The sequence below is a fragment of the Kogia breviceps genome, chromosome 10 (genome assembly GCF_026419965.1).
Source record: "Kogia breviceps isolate mKogBre1 chromosome 10, mKogBre1 haplotype 1, whole genome shotgun sequence".
Classification (NCBI taxonomy): domain Eukaryota; kingdom Metazoa; phylum Chordata; class Mammalia; order Artiodactyla; family Physeteridae; genus Kogia; species Kogia breviceps.
The window spans coordinates 105,470,990-105,490,476 of record NC_081319.1 but is presented as its reverse complement, the minus strand read 5'-3'; the positions used below and the strand labels follow the sequence as shown (position 1 = coordinate 105,490,476).

Below are 19,487 nucleotides of genomic sequence, written 5' to 3'. Positions count from 1 at the left end.
GCTGACGGTTTGGAGGCAGCTTCCAGGCTGCAGTGGGGACGGGGGGAGGTGGAACCCAAACAGGGTTCGGTGGTGTCAGTGAGTTGAGGACCGAGACATCAGAATTCAGGGGGCCCAAGTCAGGCAGGGGCACAAGGCAGAAAACAGAAGAGGAAGGAGCGTCACAGAGAGCTCTGGGGGTCTGCAGAGAAGGCCTCTTGTGTCTTTGGCTGAGAACAAACGTGCACGTGCAAGGTCGGAAACGACTGCTCAGAACAGGGGGAAAACTGCTGGAAAGCAGTCGACAGAACAGTGCCTAGAGCTCACGCAGGGCTGGGAGTGCTTTGTGTTCCTATTAGCTGGACTGGAAACACCTCATCACGCGTGGGCATTGCTGTCATAGTGGGGTTAAATTATCCCTGGATCAAAGACTACTTTGTATTTGCCCTAGTAAAGCTTAGAAGCATGTTTCCAAAGGACACATTGGATTCCAAGTAACGTAACTGTGTGCCGGAACAAAGTCCCATAACATTTAAAGGACCATAACAAAATCCAACAGTCACCGACATGAAACTCACAACGTCTGGCATCCAATCAAAAGATACAAAGAAGCGGGAAGATACGGCCCATAAATAACCCTGAGAAGGAATAGCAATAGATCTGGAAATGACAAAGATGACGAAATGACAGACAAGGACCATAGAGCAATGTATTATATGCTTCATACACTCAAGGAAGTAGAGGAAAACATGAACACGAAGAGGAGAGAAATGGAAAATTTTTAGAAGACACAACTAGAACTCCTAGAAATGAAATATATAATATCTGAGCAGAAAAAAATACTTGTATGAGATTAACAGCAGGGAACAGTGAATTGAAGGTACAGCAGTCAAAACTTGAAGCACAGAGAAAAGACTGAACGAAAAATGAGCAGATTATCAGTAAAGTGTGAAACTATGTCAAGAAGTCTAAAATGGGGCTTCCCTGGTGGCGCAGTGGTTACGAATCCACCCGCCGATGCAGGGGACACGGGTTCCAGCCCTGGTCCGGGAAGATCCCACGTGCCGCGGAGCAACTAAGCCCGTGCGCCACAACTACTGGGCTGCGCTCTAGAGCCCACGAGGTGCGACTACTGAAGCCTGTGCACCTAGAGCCCGTGCTCTGCAACAAGAGAAGCCACCCCAATGAGAAGCCCACACAATGCAACAGAGTAGCCCCCAGTCGCCGCAATTAGAGAAAGCCCACGTGCAGCAACGAAGACCCAACACAGCCAAAAATAAAATAAATGAATTGTTTTAAAAAAGTCTAAAATGCATGCAGTTGGAATCTCAGAATAAAATAGGGAGATGGAAAAAAATTTGAAGAAATTATGGTAGAAAATGTTATGAATTCGATGAAACTATAAGCTCACAGATTGAGGAAGCTCAAGAAACCCCAAGTAGAATAAAAAAGAGGAAAGCACCCCAAGGTATATCACCTTAAAACTGCTGGAAAATAGTGATTATCTTGAGATCATCTTAAAAGCAGCTAGACAGAAAAATAAAACATTACATACAGGGAAACAAGGTTGATAATTATTGGCGATGTCACATCTTATACGGCACGAGTTAGGAGACCATAGAATTACGTCTTTAAAGCGCTGACAGAAAACAAGTTGTCCACCTAGAATTCTATGTCCAGTGAAAATATCTTTGAAAAATGAGGCAAAATACCCTTTGCAGGCAAACAAAAGCCGAGAGATTCATGGCCAGCAGGTCTGCACTACAAGAAACGTAAAGGAAGTTTATCAGGCAGAAGGAGGTGTGACCCACCCACAAAGATAAAGTGACCTGAACTGGTGAATATTGTGGATAAATCTGTTTTTCTTGTTTTTAATCTCTTAAAACTATATGTAACATCTCGCACTTTGGAGTCAGAAAACCCTGGGGTTTATACACAGGTCCCCCACTTAGAGCTGAACGATTCGGGGTCCAGTCCCTTAAGCCGAGTTCAGTCGGGAACGGCCAGTTCCCTAGGGAAGGATGAGGCTGCCAGGCACGTGGCCCGTCCTCGCCCACCTCACAGGAGGACAGGCAGTCCAGGCTGGCCAACCAGCATTGCTTTTCTCTGACCACATGACCGATCCAGGGGTGGGCACGCAACATCTGTCTGGCCAGCCTGGCTCCTCCTTTTCTCTGAGTCTCTAGGAATAGGGTGGAATGAACCTAAAGTAGCCACCAGGGGGGGAGCCCCTGCCTCAGCATGAAGCCCAACAGAAAACTGCAGAGTCAGGAGAGCAACCGAGAAGGCTAACGTTCTGAGAACTTATTTAGAGGCTCCAGGTGCAGCCATGAGACAGCCGGAAAGATCTGCCCCTGGACTTTTAAATTATGTGAGCCAACAATCTCCCGACCTCACCCCTTTTGTAGGTAAATTTTGAATTGATTTCGGACACAATGAAAAGCACCTAAACTGTCCAGTATATCTGACAAATATGTAACCTACATGCTCCATAAATCCTGCAGGTTATCCCTTTCTTATCGCCACACATAGCTAATGCCCTTGAACCCGCCGTACAAGTAGGGTAAGAACTCTGTTCGAGAAAGGAAGTTACAGAGGGGAAGTGACTCACTAAGATCCCGGAGTTAATAAGTGGCGTGACTGAGAGCTGTGTTCCCTCTACACTGTGGTCCCCACGGTAACGTCCCTGGCACGCAGCCGGCACTTGGTAAACGTTGATTCCCCGCCCGTTTCCTGTGGACGAGACCCCAAAATCATGCCTGTCCGCCCAGAGAGCCAGAAGAAAGTAGAAGCTGAACGGTTGCTTGTCTTGATTCCGGCTCATTTGCCGTATAGTCTGCTCTTCAGAGCATTATCTTTGAAGGGCCCGACCTTCTCAAGGCTTGAGTCTTGCCGTCTTAGCCTCCGAAGGCTCGTCCCTCTCAGCTGTCCCCCCGGGGTCTCCGCTGCGTCGGGGTGTGGCTGTCCCGCAGACTCCGCGCCCGGCCGGCCCTCCAGCACGCGGACTCGCGTCGTTCCCCGCGCCCTCCTGGGCAGGCTGTCCCCGTGAGCCAGGTGGCCCCCAGCCGCTCACGCCCCGTGTACGCCCTGTACCCTCTCCTACCACCCAATTCAGCTACGGCGTCTTGGTTCGTTCTCCTCAGTGACCAGGTGTGCAGGCCACACTGAACACGTTCATGAAACAAAAATCCCACTGCTTTGGCCAAACAAACGCTCACAATGGGTGCAAAGCTGACGTGACCACTGCACTGCAGATCGCTGGAAGGAATTTCCCTAGAAGCCGTACGTACGCGCTGTCGTCAGTTGACTAAAAGTTAGGAAGGTCCTGAAGTAAGAGGAGTAAACATTTCGATCCAGGAATCTGAATCGAGAATCTTCTTTGATTCAGTCTTCAGCTGCTCCCTGTTTTCGAAAATGGGAACTCTTGTCATGAAACACTTTGCAAACTCCTGTCTACAGAGGGCCCTGCAGCAGGAGCTAAGGGATCGGGGTTAATGTCACTCCTTAGCCCCCCTCTGATTATGGGAGGGACTTCTGGTGACCCATCCAGTGTCCATTCTCCACTTCTTCCTTCCTAAAAGGACCTCTGAGGTGGTGGTGGGGCCGGGGGGATAATGTGTGCGCATCTAAAAGGCTACTTCTCTCTGCACCCCCGGCAAAAAAAAAAAAAAAAAAAAAAAAAAGCGTGGCCAGTGAAATGCAGGCAGAGGCCAAGGAGGGGAGCTCCTGGCACAAGTCTCTAAAGTGGCTTTACTCAGCCAGAAGGTGCCTCGTTACCCTCCCCCTTCCCCCTTCTTGCCAAGAACCCAGACACCATGACCAGAGCTGCAGCAGCCATCCTGCAGCCCAAGGAGAGCTCGGGGTTGAAAGCCAACGGCAGCAACGGGTAGAGCACAAAGAGGATATTGTAGAGCTAAGGGCCTGGACTGGGTGTCTCTAGACTGTTTTAAGTTAGAGGAAAAAAATAACTCTAAGCCACTGTTGCTAGGAGCTGAACGTCAGCCTCCACTGGAAAGAGTGACCTGAGGACATTGCTTACTTGGAGCCTTAGTTTCCTAATTTATGAGCTGATGGAGTCGTGTGCCGTCTCTACAGTTCCCTCTGTTTCTAAGACTCTATGCAGATGCACAAGTACGAAAACCCGAAGGCTCATCGGATCTCTATTCCACCTTGGCCTCCTGGGCAACGTTGAAGGCATCTGCATCCCTAGGTGGAGTCACAAGGACTATCAATTTATACCACGTGACCCAGCAATTCCACTCCTAGGCGTCTATGCCCAGGAGAAATGAAAACCCACACAAAAGTGTGCACGAATGTTCACAGCAGTATCATTCTTAACAGCTAAAAAGTGGAAGCAACCTAGATGTCCATCACTTGGTGGATGGATAAACAAGGTGGCATGTGCACACAGTGGATTATTATTCATCCGTAAAGTGTCACGAAGCGCTGACACCTGCTACAACAGTGACGACCCTCGAAAACATTATGCTGAATTTAAAAAGCCAGACGCAAAAGACCGCGTGTTGTATGAGTCCGTGCATATGCAAAGTCCAGAAAAGACAAGTTTGTAGAGACAGATTCGTGGCCGCCAGGGGTTGGAGGGAGAGGGGACAGGGAGGGACGGCACGTGGGTGTGGGTGATGAAAATGTTCCGGAATCACAGTGGTGATACTTGCACAACTCTGTGAATATACTAAAACCCCCTGACTTGTACTCTTTTACATGGTGAATTTTGTGTCATGTGAATCCTATCTCAGTTAATAGAAACGTTTAAAATGACTGTGCTGCATTTTGAGTGAAACAGACTGCACCAAACTAAGCGTCTCTGGGTACGTGTTGGCAGGCATGCCTTAAGAAAAGCGCGAAGGGTCAGGGAGGTAGGGGAAAAAGCCTCTAAGAAGCGCAGGTGTGAATGAGTCTGTGTTCAAGTAAATGGCTCAACTTGGAGCCATTTAGAAAAGCATGACCTTGCAAGAGAATTTCTCTCACACACTGGAAGTAAATCAGCATTATAATAGTTGTCAAGGAGTGCTGCGTAGTACGGAAGACTCGGCTATAACGGGGTGTGTAAAACGCGGTGCCCCAAGGAGTATTCATGAACTTCCCACTCATTTTCCAGTAAGTACCCCATGGTACTTACTGGAGTATTCTTCTTGCAACCATAGTTGCGCTAGGACATATGTGTGGTGTTTTAGAATCAGGAGATCCAGTGTTGCCCGACACTGACCCCGTCAGAGACAAAACACTTGACCCTGTGCCCAGCCCATGTGGGAAGGTTGAGTGTGGACCCAGGGACACCTTTGGGTTTTTCCTCGAAGCCAGGACACTTCTCTTTCCCTCCTCCTTCACGATCCTCGTGTGGCCTTGTAAACAACAGGACCTGGGAGGTGCGGCTATAGAGAAAAGAACAGAGTCCAAAATCTGATTTGTACAGAAAGTTCTGTGAAATGAGACAAAATTCTCGGACCCTCCGTCTCCTTACTTGCAAAATAAGGAAGTCCAACTAGATGACCTCTTCAGGTTACTTTTAGCTCAAGTTTCTGTTAATCTAACACACTGTTAGTGATGAAATGGGAGCTCAGCTTAGGTCATCAGCTTAGGGCTGAGGCAGAGGTGCAGGCAAATCTGGAGCACGTTGGGGTTCCCGTTCCTTCTCACACACTTGGGGTGACTCCAGCTCACCCTCCCTAACCCCAGCCTTAGAATCCTGCGTCACATCCCAGTGGGTCTTGTAATTCGGGTCCCATGCCTGGCCAGAAGTGAATGTCCTCCTGGTGGCACCTCAGGAAGGGCTGGAAGAATTCCTTTGTAGAAAATGGTGTCGAAAACACACACCATCACCATCACCCCCCACTAGTCAATCCCATCACACAATGCTAACGTGACAAACGAAAGTAACAGTTTCAAAAAGTACCTCGCCGTTCAGCTGTTATTCTGTGCATTTTCCTACTTTTGCAGTGTTTTCCTAAGTGTGCATGTCAAGTCACTTTATACAAATGGGCTTTTAAAGCTTCGCCCTGGAGCATCTGCTTGACGGGTCAGTCTGGCACCCCTGTTCCGGTGATGCAGAAGCGAGCCCTGGCAGCGTGTGTATGTGGGTGTGCCGACGGGCTGGCATGGCGGGCTGGCCTGCTGGGTGCCTCCTGTCCGCTCTTTTCTCACAAGGTGGAAGGAGAAGCAGGACACTTATAGGATGTCGAGAGGCACCGGGCCGGACTCCCTCTGTCTCCAGGGTTACCCATCATGTGTCTGACAGGTTGTGGGAAGGCATATGGCCAAGGGCGCATCCAGGGGGCCCTGGCAGCTGTTCCAAGTGATCAGAGCTCTTCAAACCAGTACTCCCCCTTCAGCGAGGTTGTTGGAAGCTTTACACTAGCTCAGCAGGAAATGCACCTACCTGTTCATTGTTAAATGTAGAAAATGAAAGCAGAATCCACTAGTTCCTGACCCGTCTGACCCTCCCCATCACTGGGTCTAGTTTTTTTTTTTTTTTGCGGTATGCGTGCCTCTCACCGCTGGGGCCCCTCCTGTCGCGGAGCACAGGCTCCTGACGCGCACGCTCAGCGGCCATGGCTCACGGGCCCAGCCGCTCCGCGGCACGTGGGATCTTCCCAAACCGGGGCACGAACCTGCGTCCCCCGCATCGGCAGGCGGATTCTCAACCACTGCGCTGCCAGGGAAGCCCCTGGGTCTAGTTGTTATGATGTATGATATTCAGGAGGTGAACTGCTGCTTATTCCCATTTGGGGGGCATTTGGTAGAATGAGCTTATTTTCACACTATTTAGAATGACACTGCTCACAGTTTTTCTTTGAAACTGTTTTCATACTTCAGCCTCTTCACCCCTCATCTTTCACCTCCTCCTCTTCTTCCTCCTCTTCCTCCTTTTTCTTCTTTAGAAAAAAACACTTAAGTAGGAAGAGAACCAAGCAGAATGAAATAAACACAGGGTCAGATTTAAAGTCGTATTTTCTCTAATTTTGAATTTGTCTAAAAAGTAGAGAAAAATTATAAACCTACAGTTTCCTTGGTGTTTTTTTCTTCCTAGAGGGGTACGTAAATATGTTTTGCACATTTGTTTATTATTACTTACCCTCCACTTCTCTTCCCAAAATGAGCAACTGACTGGCCCGGATTAAGGCAAAACATTGGCACATTTTGACAAAGTATAACTGATCCCACAGAAGCGTTTAATCTTTACTAAAAGTCACTTGTTAAAATCCCACAGCTTCTTTGGTGATTGAGTTCAAGTCTAGAGGCAGGCTTGGGTTCAAATCCCAAATTTCAAAGCTGCATGGTAAGAACACAATAAACTGAAAATTATAGTGGCTTACCTATGAAAAGTAAAATTCTCCAATAATCCAGAATTTATAATTTCATATAAATTCAAAGGTAGTCAATATGCAAATAGTTTGTAACGTAGTACAAACATAATTGCTGGGAGAAAGGTTGCTTGAGAATTTTAGTCCGTTAACAATGTATAAATCTATGGCGATTCCTAAGTACAGGGGATTTCATTAACTTAAAAGGTCACAGTATCATATACCCTCTGACAGAGTATTCCACTTACAGAACTTCACACAATGATATATGCACCAACTTATTCACTGTGGCACTGTAAGATAAAAGTATAAGCAACCTACATGTCCATTGGTAGGGAACTGGTTAAATAAAATATGGCACAGCTACATAATGGATACTATGTATCCATTTAAAGGAGGCGGCCCCTCCTTTACACTGTTTAGTGAAAAAAGGCAGCAGAAGAGTATGGGTATCATAACCTGTGAAGAAAGCAAAAGGGAATAATCTAAATAGGTTTCAAGACTCATGGAATGTTTCTGCAAGGACGCAAGAAAGATAACAATATAAGAACGCTTGCCCTCCGGGGAAGAAAATGCATCAAGAGACACAGGAGGAAGAGAGGCTTTCTTTCCACACTCCCTGCTTTAGAACTCCGTGCTGTGCACACGTAGTAACTATCCAAAACAAAATCTTTTTTTGTAGAGGAAATAAAGGTATGGTAGGCTTTCTCCATGAGAATAGTCAGTGTGCTTTCAAGCAGGCATCTCTCAACTCGTAACATAATTACTTGAAGGCATCTTAAAATTCGGATTGCTCTCCCCTCTTAAACTGGGTATGATTGTGGTTGGTTCAGTTTTACCACACTGAACAGTAAATTCATGTGAGATTGTACCCATCCCTTCGCTTTTCTGAAGGAAGGATTCAGTGGAATGCGTTCTGAAGGTGACATTTAAGTTGCTAATAAAGAGGAGACAGAAAAGAGGACACCAGTAGGACACAAACGTTTATGTGATTTTAGCCATCACAACAGTAGTTCAGAAAGATCTCAGATGTTACACGGATGTCATCAATATTACAAAGAGAAAAAAAGAAACAAAGACAGAAAGGGACGGGCGCCGGTGAAGAGCACCAGCCGAGCCCCCGGCCCCCGCTTCTCTCCTTCCGCGAGCCCCCCTCCCCCTCGCCCTCCGCCCGGCCTCCAGCCCCGCAGCCTCCGGCGGGCTCAGGCCTCGTCCTCGCCCTCCTCCTCCTCAAACTCCCCCTGCTCGTCGGCCGTGGCGTCCTGGTACTGCTGGTACTCGGACACCAGGTCGTTCATGTTGCTCTCGGCCTCGGTGAACTCCATCTCGTCCATGCCCTCGCCCGTGTACCAGTGCAGGAAGGCCTTGCGGCGGAACATGGCCGTGAACTGCTCCGAGATGCGCTTGAACAGCTCCTGGATGGCCGTGCTGTTGCCGATGAAGGTGGCCGACATCTTCAGGCCGCGGGGCGGGATGTCGCACACGGCCGTCTTCACGTTGTTGGGGATCCACTCCACGAAGTAGCTGCTGTTCTTGTTCTGCACGTTGAGCATCTGCTCGTCCACCTCCTTCATGGACATGCGGCCCCGGAAGATGGCGGCCACGGTCAGGTAGCGGCCGTGGCGCGGGTCGCAGGCGGCCATCATGTTCTTGGAGTCGAACATCTGCTGCGTGAGCTCGGGCACCGTCAGCGCGCGGTACTGCTGGCTGCCCCGGCTGGTCAGCGGCGCGAAGCCGGGCATGAAGAAGTGCAGGCGCGGGAAGGGCACCATGTTCACGGCCAGCTTGCGCAGGTCGGCGTTGAGCTGGCCCGGGAAGCGCAGGCACGTGGTGACCCCGCTCATGGTGGCCGACACCAGGTGGTTGAGGTCCCCGTAGGTGGGCGTGGTCAGCTTCAGGGTGCGGAAGCAGATGTCGTACAGCGCCTCGTTGTCGATGCAGTAGGTCTCGTCCGTGTTCTCCACCAGCTGGTGCACGGACAGCGTGGCGTTGTAGGGCTCCACCACCGTGTCCGACACCTTGGGCGAGGGCATGACGCTGAAGGTGTTCATGATGCGGTCGGGGTACTCCTCGCGGATCTTGCTGATGAGGAGGGTCCCCATCCCGGACCCCGTGCCCCCGCCCAGCGAGTGCGTCAGCTGGAAGCCCTGCAGGCAGTCACAGCTTTCTGACTCCTTCCGGACCACGTCCAGGACCGAGTCCACCAGCTCCGCGCCCTCCGTATAGTGGCCCTTGGCCCAGTTGTTGCCGGCACCGCTCTGGCCTGCCGGAGGGAAAGAGTCTTCGTAAGCCCCTGGCGACTGCCTTCACTTCCTTTTCCCCTAAACCCTTTAATAGCGCTCAGGGAGTCAGTGTTCCGAGAAGATTATTTCAGGTTGTCGTGAAAAATGGCCAGACGTTAAAATATTGGGTCGTGGACATAATTATAAAATAAGGAGGGTTAGGGACCTGGCTCTTAGAGGTTGAACGGCGGCGTTTTGTTTTAGGTTTTATATTGAGACAAAATCAACACACAACTCTATACGTTCTCTAAGGCGGTCACACCCCTCCACCCTGAGCTGCCCAGCGTAAAATGAGCCCCCCAGGCCACCAGCCATGGCAGCGACTCACCAAACACGAAGTTGTCGGGCCTGAAGATCTGGCCGAAGGGTCCAGACCTGACCGAGTCCATGGTGCCCGGCTCCAGATCCACCAGGATGGCGCGAGGCACATATTTGTTACCTGCGGGGACAGAGCAGGACTCAGACCTGCAGGCGGGGAGCTCGGGAGAGGAGGGCCTGGTACCAGCTTCCTTTTTGCAGGCGCTGTTTGTTTCCCCCAAACAAAGAAGGACATAGGATGACAGGATTCTCAGAGGGGCGCCCGCTGGAAACCTCAGGGAAAGATGGGAATATCCTAAATCCGCTAGCCCACCCTCCCCTGGGGCCGGTCCGCGGGGGGAGAGGGGAAGGGGTAAGGCAATCACCCGTGGCTTCGTTGTAGTACACGTTGATTCTCTCCAGCTGCAGGTCGCTGTCTCCATGGTAACTGCCCGTGGGGTCGATCCCATGCTCGTCGCTGATGACCTCCCAAAACTGAGACACACAAAAAGCTTGCATTTAGCCACGCCCCACCCCTCGGAGAGGCCGCGACTCACGGTGAAAAGCCCTGGACTCAGTTCCGATAACCCAAAACCTCTCTGGAGCTTCAGGACGGCGGGACCTGCACAGCCGCAGGGCTTGCATTTTGCAAGGTCACCGAGCTCAGACTGGGCGTTTCCCGGGCGAACAGCTGCTCGCGGCAGCAGGCGGGGGTCTGGCGGGGAGGGGCGGACGCGCAGGGACCCCAGCGGCGCCGAGGGGGCGGGCAGGCGAACAGGGACCGGAGGGGGCTGAAGGAGGGGGGTTTTAGGTTCAAAGCACGTCCAGAGACCTCAGGAAGATCGCTCTCCGCCCCTCCCCCCGCAGCTCGACTCGGGTTCGAGCGCGTCCAATCGATTCTCCCGGCGTCGGGTCCCCGCCCGCAAAGCCGCGCACACAGCCCGGCGGACACACCCCCGCGCTCTCCGGGCCCGCCTGCCGGGCTAGAAGAGCCGGCCGGAGAGGGAGGCCGAGGGACCGGGATTGCAAACGAGTTCCAGCAGAAAGTTGAGCGGCTCCTCCCCACGGCCCCCGAAAGTCGCCTCGGGCCCACGTCCCGCTCTGCGGCCCAGAGCCGCCGGGAAGGTCTGCGCTTGGCGGGCCGCGGGCCTGCTCAGGACCTCGCTCGCGCCCGCTGCCCCGAAGCGGCGTCCCCGGCCCCACCCCGGCCCCTCCCGGGCGCCGCGCCCACCTTGGCGCCGATCTGGTTGCCGCACTGGCCCGCCTGGATGTGCACGATCTCACGCATGGTGCCGGCTCGCTTCTTCTGGCCCCGCTCGGCGTGTGGTCAGTCTGTCCGTCCGCCTACACACCCACTGCGGGGTCACCGGGAACGCGCTCGGGAACCAGCCGGCTGAGAGCGCCCGCCCAGCGGGCTCGGCCTTTTATGCGAGGAGGGTGGGGCGGCCCGCGCAGGCCGCGCCCCCAGCCCGAGCCCCCCAGTCCCCTTCGGGCTAGCGCTCTCCAGGCCCCGCTGACGTAATGCTCCGGGCCCCAGGGACCGTCCAGGGGGCTGGACCACGGGCCCGCGGCCAATCAGCACAGGCGTGCGGACCGGGCGAGGCGCGGGGGCTGCGGGGGGTAGGATGGGGGCGTGCGCATTGTCTCGGATGGCGGCGGGCGGGGGATGTGGAAAAGCTGGGCGCTGCGACCGAGGGGTGGGTGGAGGATCCGAGGGCGGAGGGCGGCGGCGCGAGGGCGACCAGGGTGGCAGGCCGGGTGTCTGGGGGGAGAGCTGGCACTGAACGGGTGGGAGCCAGGGGACTGGAGCCCGTGGAGCGGCTGTCAGGTGCGCCGGAAAGGGGAGCGCTGTGCCCCGGGTGCCGGCAGGTGTCAGGGGTGGCGGGGTGGCGGGGTGGCGCAGGTTTCGCTACCAGCGAGGACTGCGGCCCTCCTCCGCCCAGGGCCGGAGACCCCTAAGCCACCCTCCCTGGTGAGACCACTGCCCCTTTCCCCAGCCCTTAGAGGCCAACGGCTGTCCGGCGGCCGAACCTCGGTCGCAGAGTCTTGGGAGAGGACAGGCTGCCCCAGGAGAAAGTCCTGTGCGATCAGTTTGTTGGGGTCTGAAGGCGGTGACCTTGGACACCTAAGGCCCAAGTGCCCCAGGGTGCCCTCCGCCCCGCCCCCCAGCATCCGCGCGTCCTCTCTTTTGTCTCTGCCAAGGGCCCCTTCTCTGTGGCGGCAGCGTCCAGGGGTGGGGCGACCTCCGCGCCTCCTCCGCCCGGCGTGACCCTCTCCTGGAGTCCACAGCTGCCCGGCTGGTACCCAGGAGCCCTCCACCCCGCGGGTCGGCTTTTGTTCCTTGGGAGTGGATGGGGTGGGTGTGGCCGGCCGCGCGGGGTGGACTGTCCAGCGGTCAGGAGAGGGTGGGGTTCGGGGGCGGGGCTGCGGCAGAACAAAGAGCTGGAGAATGCGTGGGCTACCCTCCCAGAGCTGGGCATTTAAAAAGCCCTGGGTTCAGTCCACCTAGTGTCCAGAAAGGGGACGGGTTCCAAGGGAGGTCATCGCCCGCCCCAGCGCCAACGTTCTCGTCATCCATCAGGCGCCGAACCCCGAGGCGGCCCCGAGGTCCCCAACATTCTTGCTGCTGATGCGGGTGAGGGACACGCCTGAGAAGCGCAGCACCGCGAGGTGGAGGTGGCCCGAGACCCCGAGGCGCTTTCCGCGCGCGTGCGCAGACGCGCAGCCCAGACACTCCTCCAAACCCACAATTTCTACAGTCCAAGAAGGAGCTGATCTCTTTGTTAGTTTTCGTGTGTGTGTGCGTGTGCGTGTGTGTGTGTGTGTGTGTGTGTGTGTGAGAGAGAGAGAGAGAGAGAGAGAGAGAGAGAGAGCGCGAGCGAGCGCTGGAACCTGGCTCCCGCAATTCTGTGGGTGCAGCTTCCCCTCCTCCACCCTGACCCTTGACGGGTCTTCTGCGAGGTGACGTGACCCCTTTTCACCCCCAGGCGAGAGGGCCCGAGTGACCCGGGTTCCCGCGGCGGAGCGCAGCCCGCAGCTGTTGAGTGAGACGCTCCCAGAAGTATCAGCAAGCTGTCATCGCCTCCCTTCCCGCTGGGGGTGGCGGGGGGGCTTTCAACCCAATTCCTGCGCACAAAGAGGGACAGAGAGAACAAAAGCCCAGCCGCCCCCAGACACCCCTTGTGCCCGACTGCAGCTCGGGGCAGAGGTCCGCAGACGCGGCGGCCGGAGCCGGGGGCCAGAGGGGCGGAAGGTCGGCCCACGTGCCCGCTTGCGGGGGGGTGGGGGGCTCCGGGGCCTGACCCCGAGTTACTAACGCAGCTCCCACAGATGCAGAAGCGTCCAGGGCGAGTGATGCCCGGGGTCACACAGCAAGTTAAAGACACGACTCGGGCCGGAATCCCGCCTCCCGGCTCCCAGCCCCGGGCAAGGGGACCGCGTCCAGGCAGAAGGGCTGTGCCTGGCGTCGGCACCCGGGCCCGCGGGTGGCGGCGCGGGAGGGACCGAGGCGCGCGGGAGGGACCCAAGCGAGGGCCGCACACACGCGGCTGGTGCGGACGCGCGCCGAGCGGCTAGAGCCCCGCCCGGGCGTCGAGCGCAGCGCTCCCGGGGACGAGCGCCTGGCCCGGCACCGCGAGCCCCACCAGCTCCCGCACCTAAGCGTTCGTTTCTCAGCTCCCGCTTCACCGCCAGATTTCCGCGGAGGGCCCGGCGTGGAAACGCGTGTTCAAGGTTACGTGGATAAAAGCACCCTTTCCTCCAGGGTTTCTTTTTGGGGAAGGGGCTTAGGATAAGGCCAGGGTGGAACTCATCCTTCCGAAAGCCTGGATGCCCTCGAGGACTCAGCACCTTGGGCTCGAGGCCTGCCTTCGTGTCATACCATTTGCCGCTACTGTCCCGCATCCCCGCCTCTCCCGAGCGGGCATTCTCCTTAACCGTTCCACGGCCCCTCCCCAGCTTGGAAGTGTGATACTGCGCATTTTACTTTTCGCAAGGAGCTGGGTTTGCGTCGGAAGGCTGTGTTGACGACAGCCAAGTCTTTGCCTGAAGTTTTCAGTTTATCTGCCAACCCTTATCACCCTTACTCTGCCTAGCTCTCGGAGAAGAGGCTGCTGAAGGGCTTTCAAAGAGAAAAACAAATCGCTCTCAGTTGGGTCCTCCAGCATCCACGCATTTCTTTTTGTCTGTGTGTTACACACGATTCCTCTCCATCTCGGTCGTTGTACATCAGACATGGAGGCGTCAGAACAGTATATTTCATCGTCACTTACACGCTATTAACTTTAATGAGGCACTAACATTTCTAAATTTTCCCTTCCCGTGAGACCATTGTAGAAATTACACTTACATTTTACACATTTTACATTTATGTAAAATAAAACTCAACCTTTATTTTGTGAATAGCATCGTGTGGCTGAGGTGAGTAAAATACCCCCTAAGCTGTGAAAATCCTATTCGCTCTCACACTTTTCAGAGTATTTTCAAGGGCACATTCTCAAGTGATTTTGCATTTATCTCTTACGTGGCCACAGAGTTGTGTGAATTAATTGAAGTCAGAGAGAAAGGGGACATTACATAGCTGACGTGGTAGTAAATTTTTAAAGCGTTGTTTTCTTAAAGCAAAAGATACATGTTTTTACACACACTGAAATCGCAAGACTTGTAGCTGTCGGATTTTCCCACTGCCTGCTTTGCATTCACCACTTAATACACAGCTCACAGGCCCGGTAGCCGGCCAGCAGACTCTGCAGCCGAGATGCACGCGGTTTCCTAGGCAACCGACACTTAGCCAATGAATGAAGAGGAATCGAAAGAAAGAGACTGCAAATCCATCATTATTTCCTTTTTTACTCATCCCAGCTCTCCCCAGCTAGAAATATTGGAACGCTACCAAGCCTAACATTTATGCAAAGGAGTCAAATGCCCAGAGAATTGGGCCTCGGAAGGGGTCCAGCCCTGTCTTGTGACTGCGGGGAGGGGGTAGTGGGAGGCGTTCACGGGACTCGCCGAGACATGCGCCTTCTCAGCTTTGTCGCTCCCCCTTGTTGATGTTCCACTGTCCCCCGTTTCCTCCCAGGCCTTCCCCCCACCCCCGTGAGAAGCCAGCAGCTCCCGGCAGAGCTGCCCCGGGGGCTCTTTAATCAAAGGGCTGCCCGAGTGGGAGCCTCGAGCCCTTGTCCTTGCGCAGTCGTGGGGCTCTATGGGGACCAGAAGACCCAGGTAACAAAAGACGAAGATGAGCAGAGAAAATTCCGAGGCCCTGAACGCAGGGTGTGCGGCGACCTTTACGTGTGTTTCGCCGTGAGGCTGCCTGTTTTCCCACGGCCGGTGACTGAATCTGGGTTAAAATGGCCTCAGTGCAGACGGAGAGCCAGGAGCTTTCACCGAAGAGCTTTGCCTTCTTTGTCCTACAGATCTCGGCAGAGAAGGGGTCGGACCCCGGCTCTCCCGGGCACAGCTTCCCTTTTATAAGCGCCTCCCCCCCCCCCACTATCAGGGATTTGTAAGATTCTTGGGCTGGGGGAGGGCAGGCCAGAGGATGCGGGCTCTGTGAATCCTAGGTGAAAGGCATCTCGTGACACACAGTCAGACTGGGGGCAAAGTAGCAGAGTAGAAACCACCCTTGAATGGGAATATGATAGCCCACTAAGATTGACAGGCGCAGCCCACGAAATCAACACACGTAGCAAGAAACTCCGCATGAAACGGAGTATGAGGGGGGCGGCACAGATCGCTGTCGTGTTGATGTGACTGCGGGGCTGCCACCCCCCGGCCCCCCCAGTAGAAACCAGTCCACCGGCCACTGGTGCTCATGGAGATCCAGGCAGCTCAGCATTTGCCCCAGACCTTTGCTTTTGCCGCTTAAATAGAATTAAAAGGCGTATTCAGATAGATAGGTGCACACAAGCACATAGAGTAACACCCTCGGCCTCTTGGATTTAGACGTCTGGTCACCGTTAACGATGTCTTCACTGCAGAAACAGGTCCCCTTCTGAGCAGGAACTCTTGGCTTGACGTGTCCAGCCTCCTTTTTAGTGGCCACCACATATTGATGGTACATTTTCAAGAAAATAATGCATTAAGTGTACCTCTGGGAGGACCCTCTACCTCCTTCAAAATAACCACTAGAGAGGAAACGTATCAAAAGATTTGGTTTCTCACATATCTCCGGAAGAATTGAAAGCAGAACTTCGAAGAGATATTTGTACAACCCTGTCCACGGCGGCGTTATTCACAATAGCCCACGGTGGAAGGAACCCTAAGTGTTCAGCAATAGATGAATGTACAAAACAACCAAACGTGGCCTCTACGCACACATGGAATACTCTTCAGCCTTAAAAAGGAGGAAATTCTGACACCTGGTACAGCATATGGATGAACCCTGAGGATATTATGCTCAGTGAAATAAGCCAGTTATGAAAAGACAAATACTGTGTGATTTCATGTATACAAGGTCCCTCGAGGAGTCAGATTCATAGAGACAGAGAGTAGGATGGTGGGTACCAGTGGGGAGGGGAATATGGGCGTAAGTGTTTAATGGGGGCAGAGTCTCAGTTTTGCAAGACGAAGAGCCTTCCGGAGAGGATGGTGGTGACGATGGCACGACAGCGTGAATGGACTTAATGGCACCAAACCGTGCGTGTAAGAATGGCTGCGATGGCAAATTCTACGTTTATGTGCCTTTTACCACAATTAAAAATAAAAGTAAAGAATTAGTTCCTCACTATCTATGGAATATCTAGTGGCACCTTTTTTGTCTTGATGCTAATATGGTGTCCCAAGTTTCTCAATGATTGATAGACAGATACATAGATAGATACATAGATGATAGATAAACAGATAGACAATAGGTAGATATTTTTAAAAACCGGTATCGATTTCATCATTTACTGCTCCTCCTCTGCCCCGAAAGTGGTGTCAGAGGAATCTCCGTACGGTTGGCTCCTGGCTCTCCTTGTTCATTCGTCTCCACGGACTCCCCGTGGCCCACAGCCTTAGTGCAGAGTTCAGGCTGCTCCAGCCCGGGTGATCTGCCATCCCAGGGTCACCTGCACCCTCTGCCTCTACAGTACATCCCAGGAGACTTGGACCCGCCCGCCCATCTCCTTTCAGGACGTGCTCCCTCAGCCTCTGAGTCTCTGCTCACGCTGTGCCATCGACCTGGAGTTACCTCCCCTTCTTCCTCATCCGGTGACGTTTCAGTTGTTCTTTGTGCTGCAGCTCAGCTGTCTGTGATTCGACCCCCTGTTGCCAGGAACAACGAGCTGACGATGCTCTGCTCTGCCAGAGGCTTCTTCACCGGGTTAACGCCAGTTTTGCATTTGTTACATTAAAGCAGTGATCACTGGGCTTTTTCACGGCACACCTCCACCCGTTAAAAAAAGAGCTGAGTTTTTCTCTTTCTGACTTACTTCACTCTGTATGACAGACAGAGTGAAGTAAGTCAGAAGGAGAAAAACAAATACCGTATGCTAACACATATATATGGAATCTAAGGAAAAAAAATGTCATGAAGAGCCTAGGGGTAGGACAGGAATAAAACACAGACCTACTAGAGCATGGACTTGAGGATATGGGGAGGGGGAAGGGTAAGCTGGGACGAAGTGAGAGAGCGACACGGACGTATATACACTACCAAACGTAGGGTGGAGAGCTAGTGGGAAGCAGCCAGCATGGCACAGGGAGATCAGCTCGGTGCTCTGTGACCACCTAGAGGGGTGGGATAGGGAGGGAGGGAGGGAGACGCAAGAGGGAGGGGATATGGGGACATGTGTATATGTATAACTGATTCACTTTGTTATAAAGCAGAAACTAACACACCATGTAAAGCAATTATGCTCCAATAAAGGTGTTAAAAGAAAATATGTGAGGGGAAAAAAAAAACAAAAAAAGAGTTGAGAATGCATATTCCCCAATACTGTATATGTATATTTATCCATAAATTGTATATATTTATTTATTGTAAACATTTATTTTATATATTTATTTTTGGCTGCATTGGGTCTTTGTTGCTGCACGCGGGCTCTTCTCTAGTTGCAGCGAGCAGGGACTACTCTTTGTTGTGGTGATTGCGGTGGCTTCTCTTGTTGCGGAGCACAGGCTCTAGAGCGCAGGCTCAGTAGTTGTGGCGCACGGACTTAGCTGCTCCACGGCATGTAATCTTCCCAGACCAGGGCTCAGACCCGTGTCCCCTGCATTGGCAGGCGGATTCTTAACCACTGCACCAGCAGGGAAGTCCCCTATACTTATTTTTATAAGCCAGTATCTCAAGGTAGCATATACTTAGTATGAGTTGTATCATGAATGATATCAGAAGTTAATCAATATTCAAATACACTTTTGTATAAGTTTTAGTTTTATTTTGGCGAACATCTCTCCAGACTTGAGCTCCTCATGGTTCTCTTACCTGGCAATGGGCTTGACTAAGAGCCCACGGAAGGAGCAGAGTGTCAGCTCCACCACCTTATTTTTTGATATGTTTGCATCACTAATATGGTCTTCCCTTTGCAATTTCTTTGTTGTGGTGTTTTAAGCCCCTGCCTTGCCCAGTTGTGAGGGTCAGGGGAACAAAATCTAGATAACGTGTGGGTAAACCCGTCGTTGTTTCCTCCTTTCCAGGGAATGGTTCACAACACGTAACCACAGGACACGGTGTCCTGTGAGGCGCCAGCATCATTGGGAACGTTAACTATTTAAAGTATCATTTCTGGGGCTTCCCTGGTGGCGCAGTGGTTGAGAGTCTGCCTGCTGATGCAGGGGACGTGGGTTCGTGCCCCAGTCCGGGAAGATCCCACGTGCCGCGGAGCGGCTGGGCCCATGAGCCATGGCCGCTGAGCCTGCGCGAAGTATCATTTCTTTATTTTTATGGGAAATAAGTATAAACAGGATTCTCACAGTTTCTTCCCACGCGGCAAAGGCTGCTCCTGCCTCTCCCACCTCAAGATCTCTGCATGAGATTAGAGTTCGTTCCATCGAGGCCTCTGTTTTCTGCTGGTTTTTGACCTCTCGATGGCAGGAACCATGTCTTATTAGCCTTTATATCTCCCCCATTGTCTGAAGCTAAGTGCAGGCAAACAGTAAATATTCCTCCAGTAAATGAAATACCCCGAATATACGGCAACAAGAGAACCCAGCTATTTCCAACCCATACAGAAGCAGGTTAGAGACAGAAAAAAGACCAAGTCATTTATAAAGGTGGAAAAAAAAATCACAGTTGTCCAGACTTTTCTAAAACAATATTCAATACTAGAAGATGATAGAACAATTCCTATAAAATTTTCAAGGAAAGTGTGCCCAAATATTTGTATATCCAGTTACATTGCCTTTTAATTTTAAAGGTAACAAATAAATATTTTTGAACATAGAAGAACTGAGGAAATGTAGTTTCTGTAAGTCATTTTGGAAAGAAAAAAAAAGGATCCAGAGAATGTAGAAATAGAAATAAATCTTAGAAAGGTTGGCTGTTTGAAAGCACGTGACCTAAGAGGTAATGGTATCTCTGAATATAGCCCAGAAACAGATACAGAAGCCCTTCAGTTGAGGAGTTCTGTGGAAATGCTTTTCCAAGATGCTGGCAGTGACCCTGGCCAAGGACCTGAGGCTGCCG

General features: G+C 52.5%; 1 protein-coding gene and 1 long non-coding RNA gene across 3 annotated transcripts in view; one reads left to right on the top strand and one right to left on the bottom strand.

The window, feature by feature from the left end:
• Positions 1 to 11,285, bottom strand: part of TUBB2A (tubulin beta 2A class IIa) — a 50,961-nt gene extending 39,676 nt beyond the window's left edge. Inside the window, exons 1-4 of one of the 2 annotated variants that reach the window (XM_059076617.2) lie at positions 11,112 to 11,285; positions 10,267 to 10,375; positions 9,912 to 10,022; positions 8,272 to 9,564 (exon numbers count right to left, since the gene is read on the bottom strand). In XM_059076617.2, the coding sequence (XP_058932600.1) occupies positions 8,504 to 9,564; positions 9,912 to 10,022; positions 10,267 to 10,375; positions 11,112 to 11,168 (1,338 nt within the window). In that variant the 5' untranslated portion in view covers positions 11,169 to 11,285 and the 3' untranslated portion in view covers positions 8,272 to 8,503. Of the gene's footprint in view, positions 1 to 8,271; positions 9,565 to 9,911; positions 10,023 to 10,266; positions 10,376 to 11,111 lie in introns of those variants that run through there. The other variant, XM_059076618.2, reaches the window with a different exon arrangement.
• LOC131763895 (uncharacterized) overlaps positions 1 to 19,487 on the top strand; it is a 72,700-nt gene that overhangs the window by 35,240 nt on the left and 17,973 nt on the right. The window lies entirely within an intron of this gene.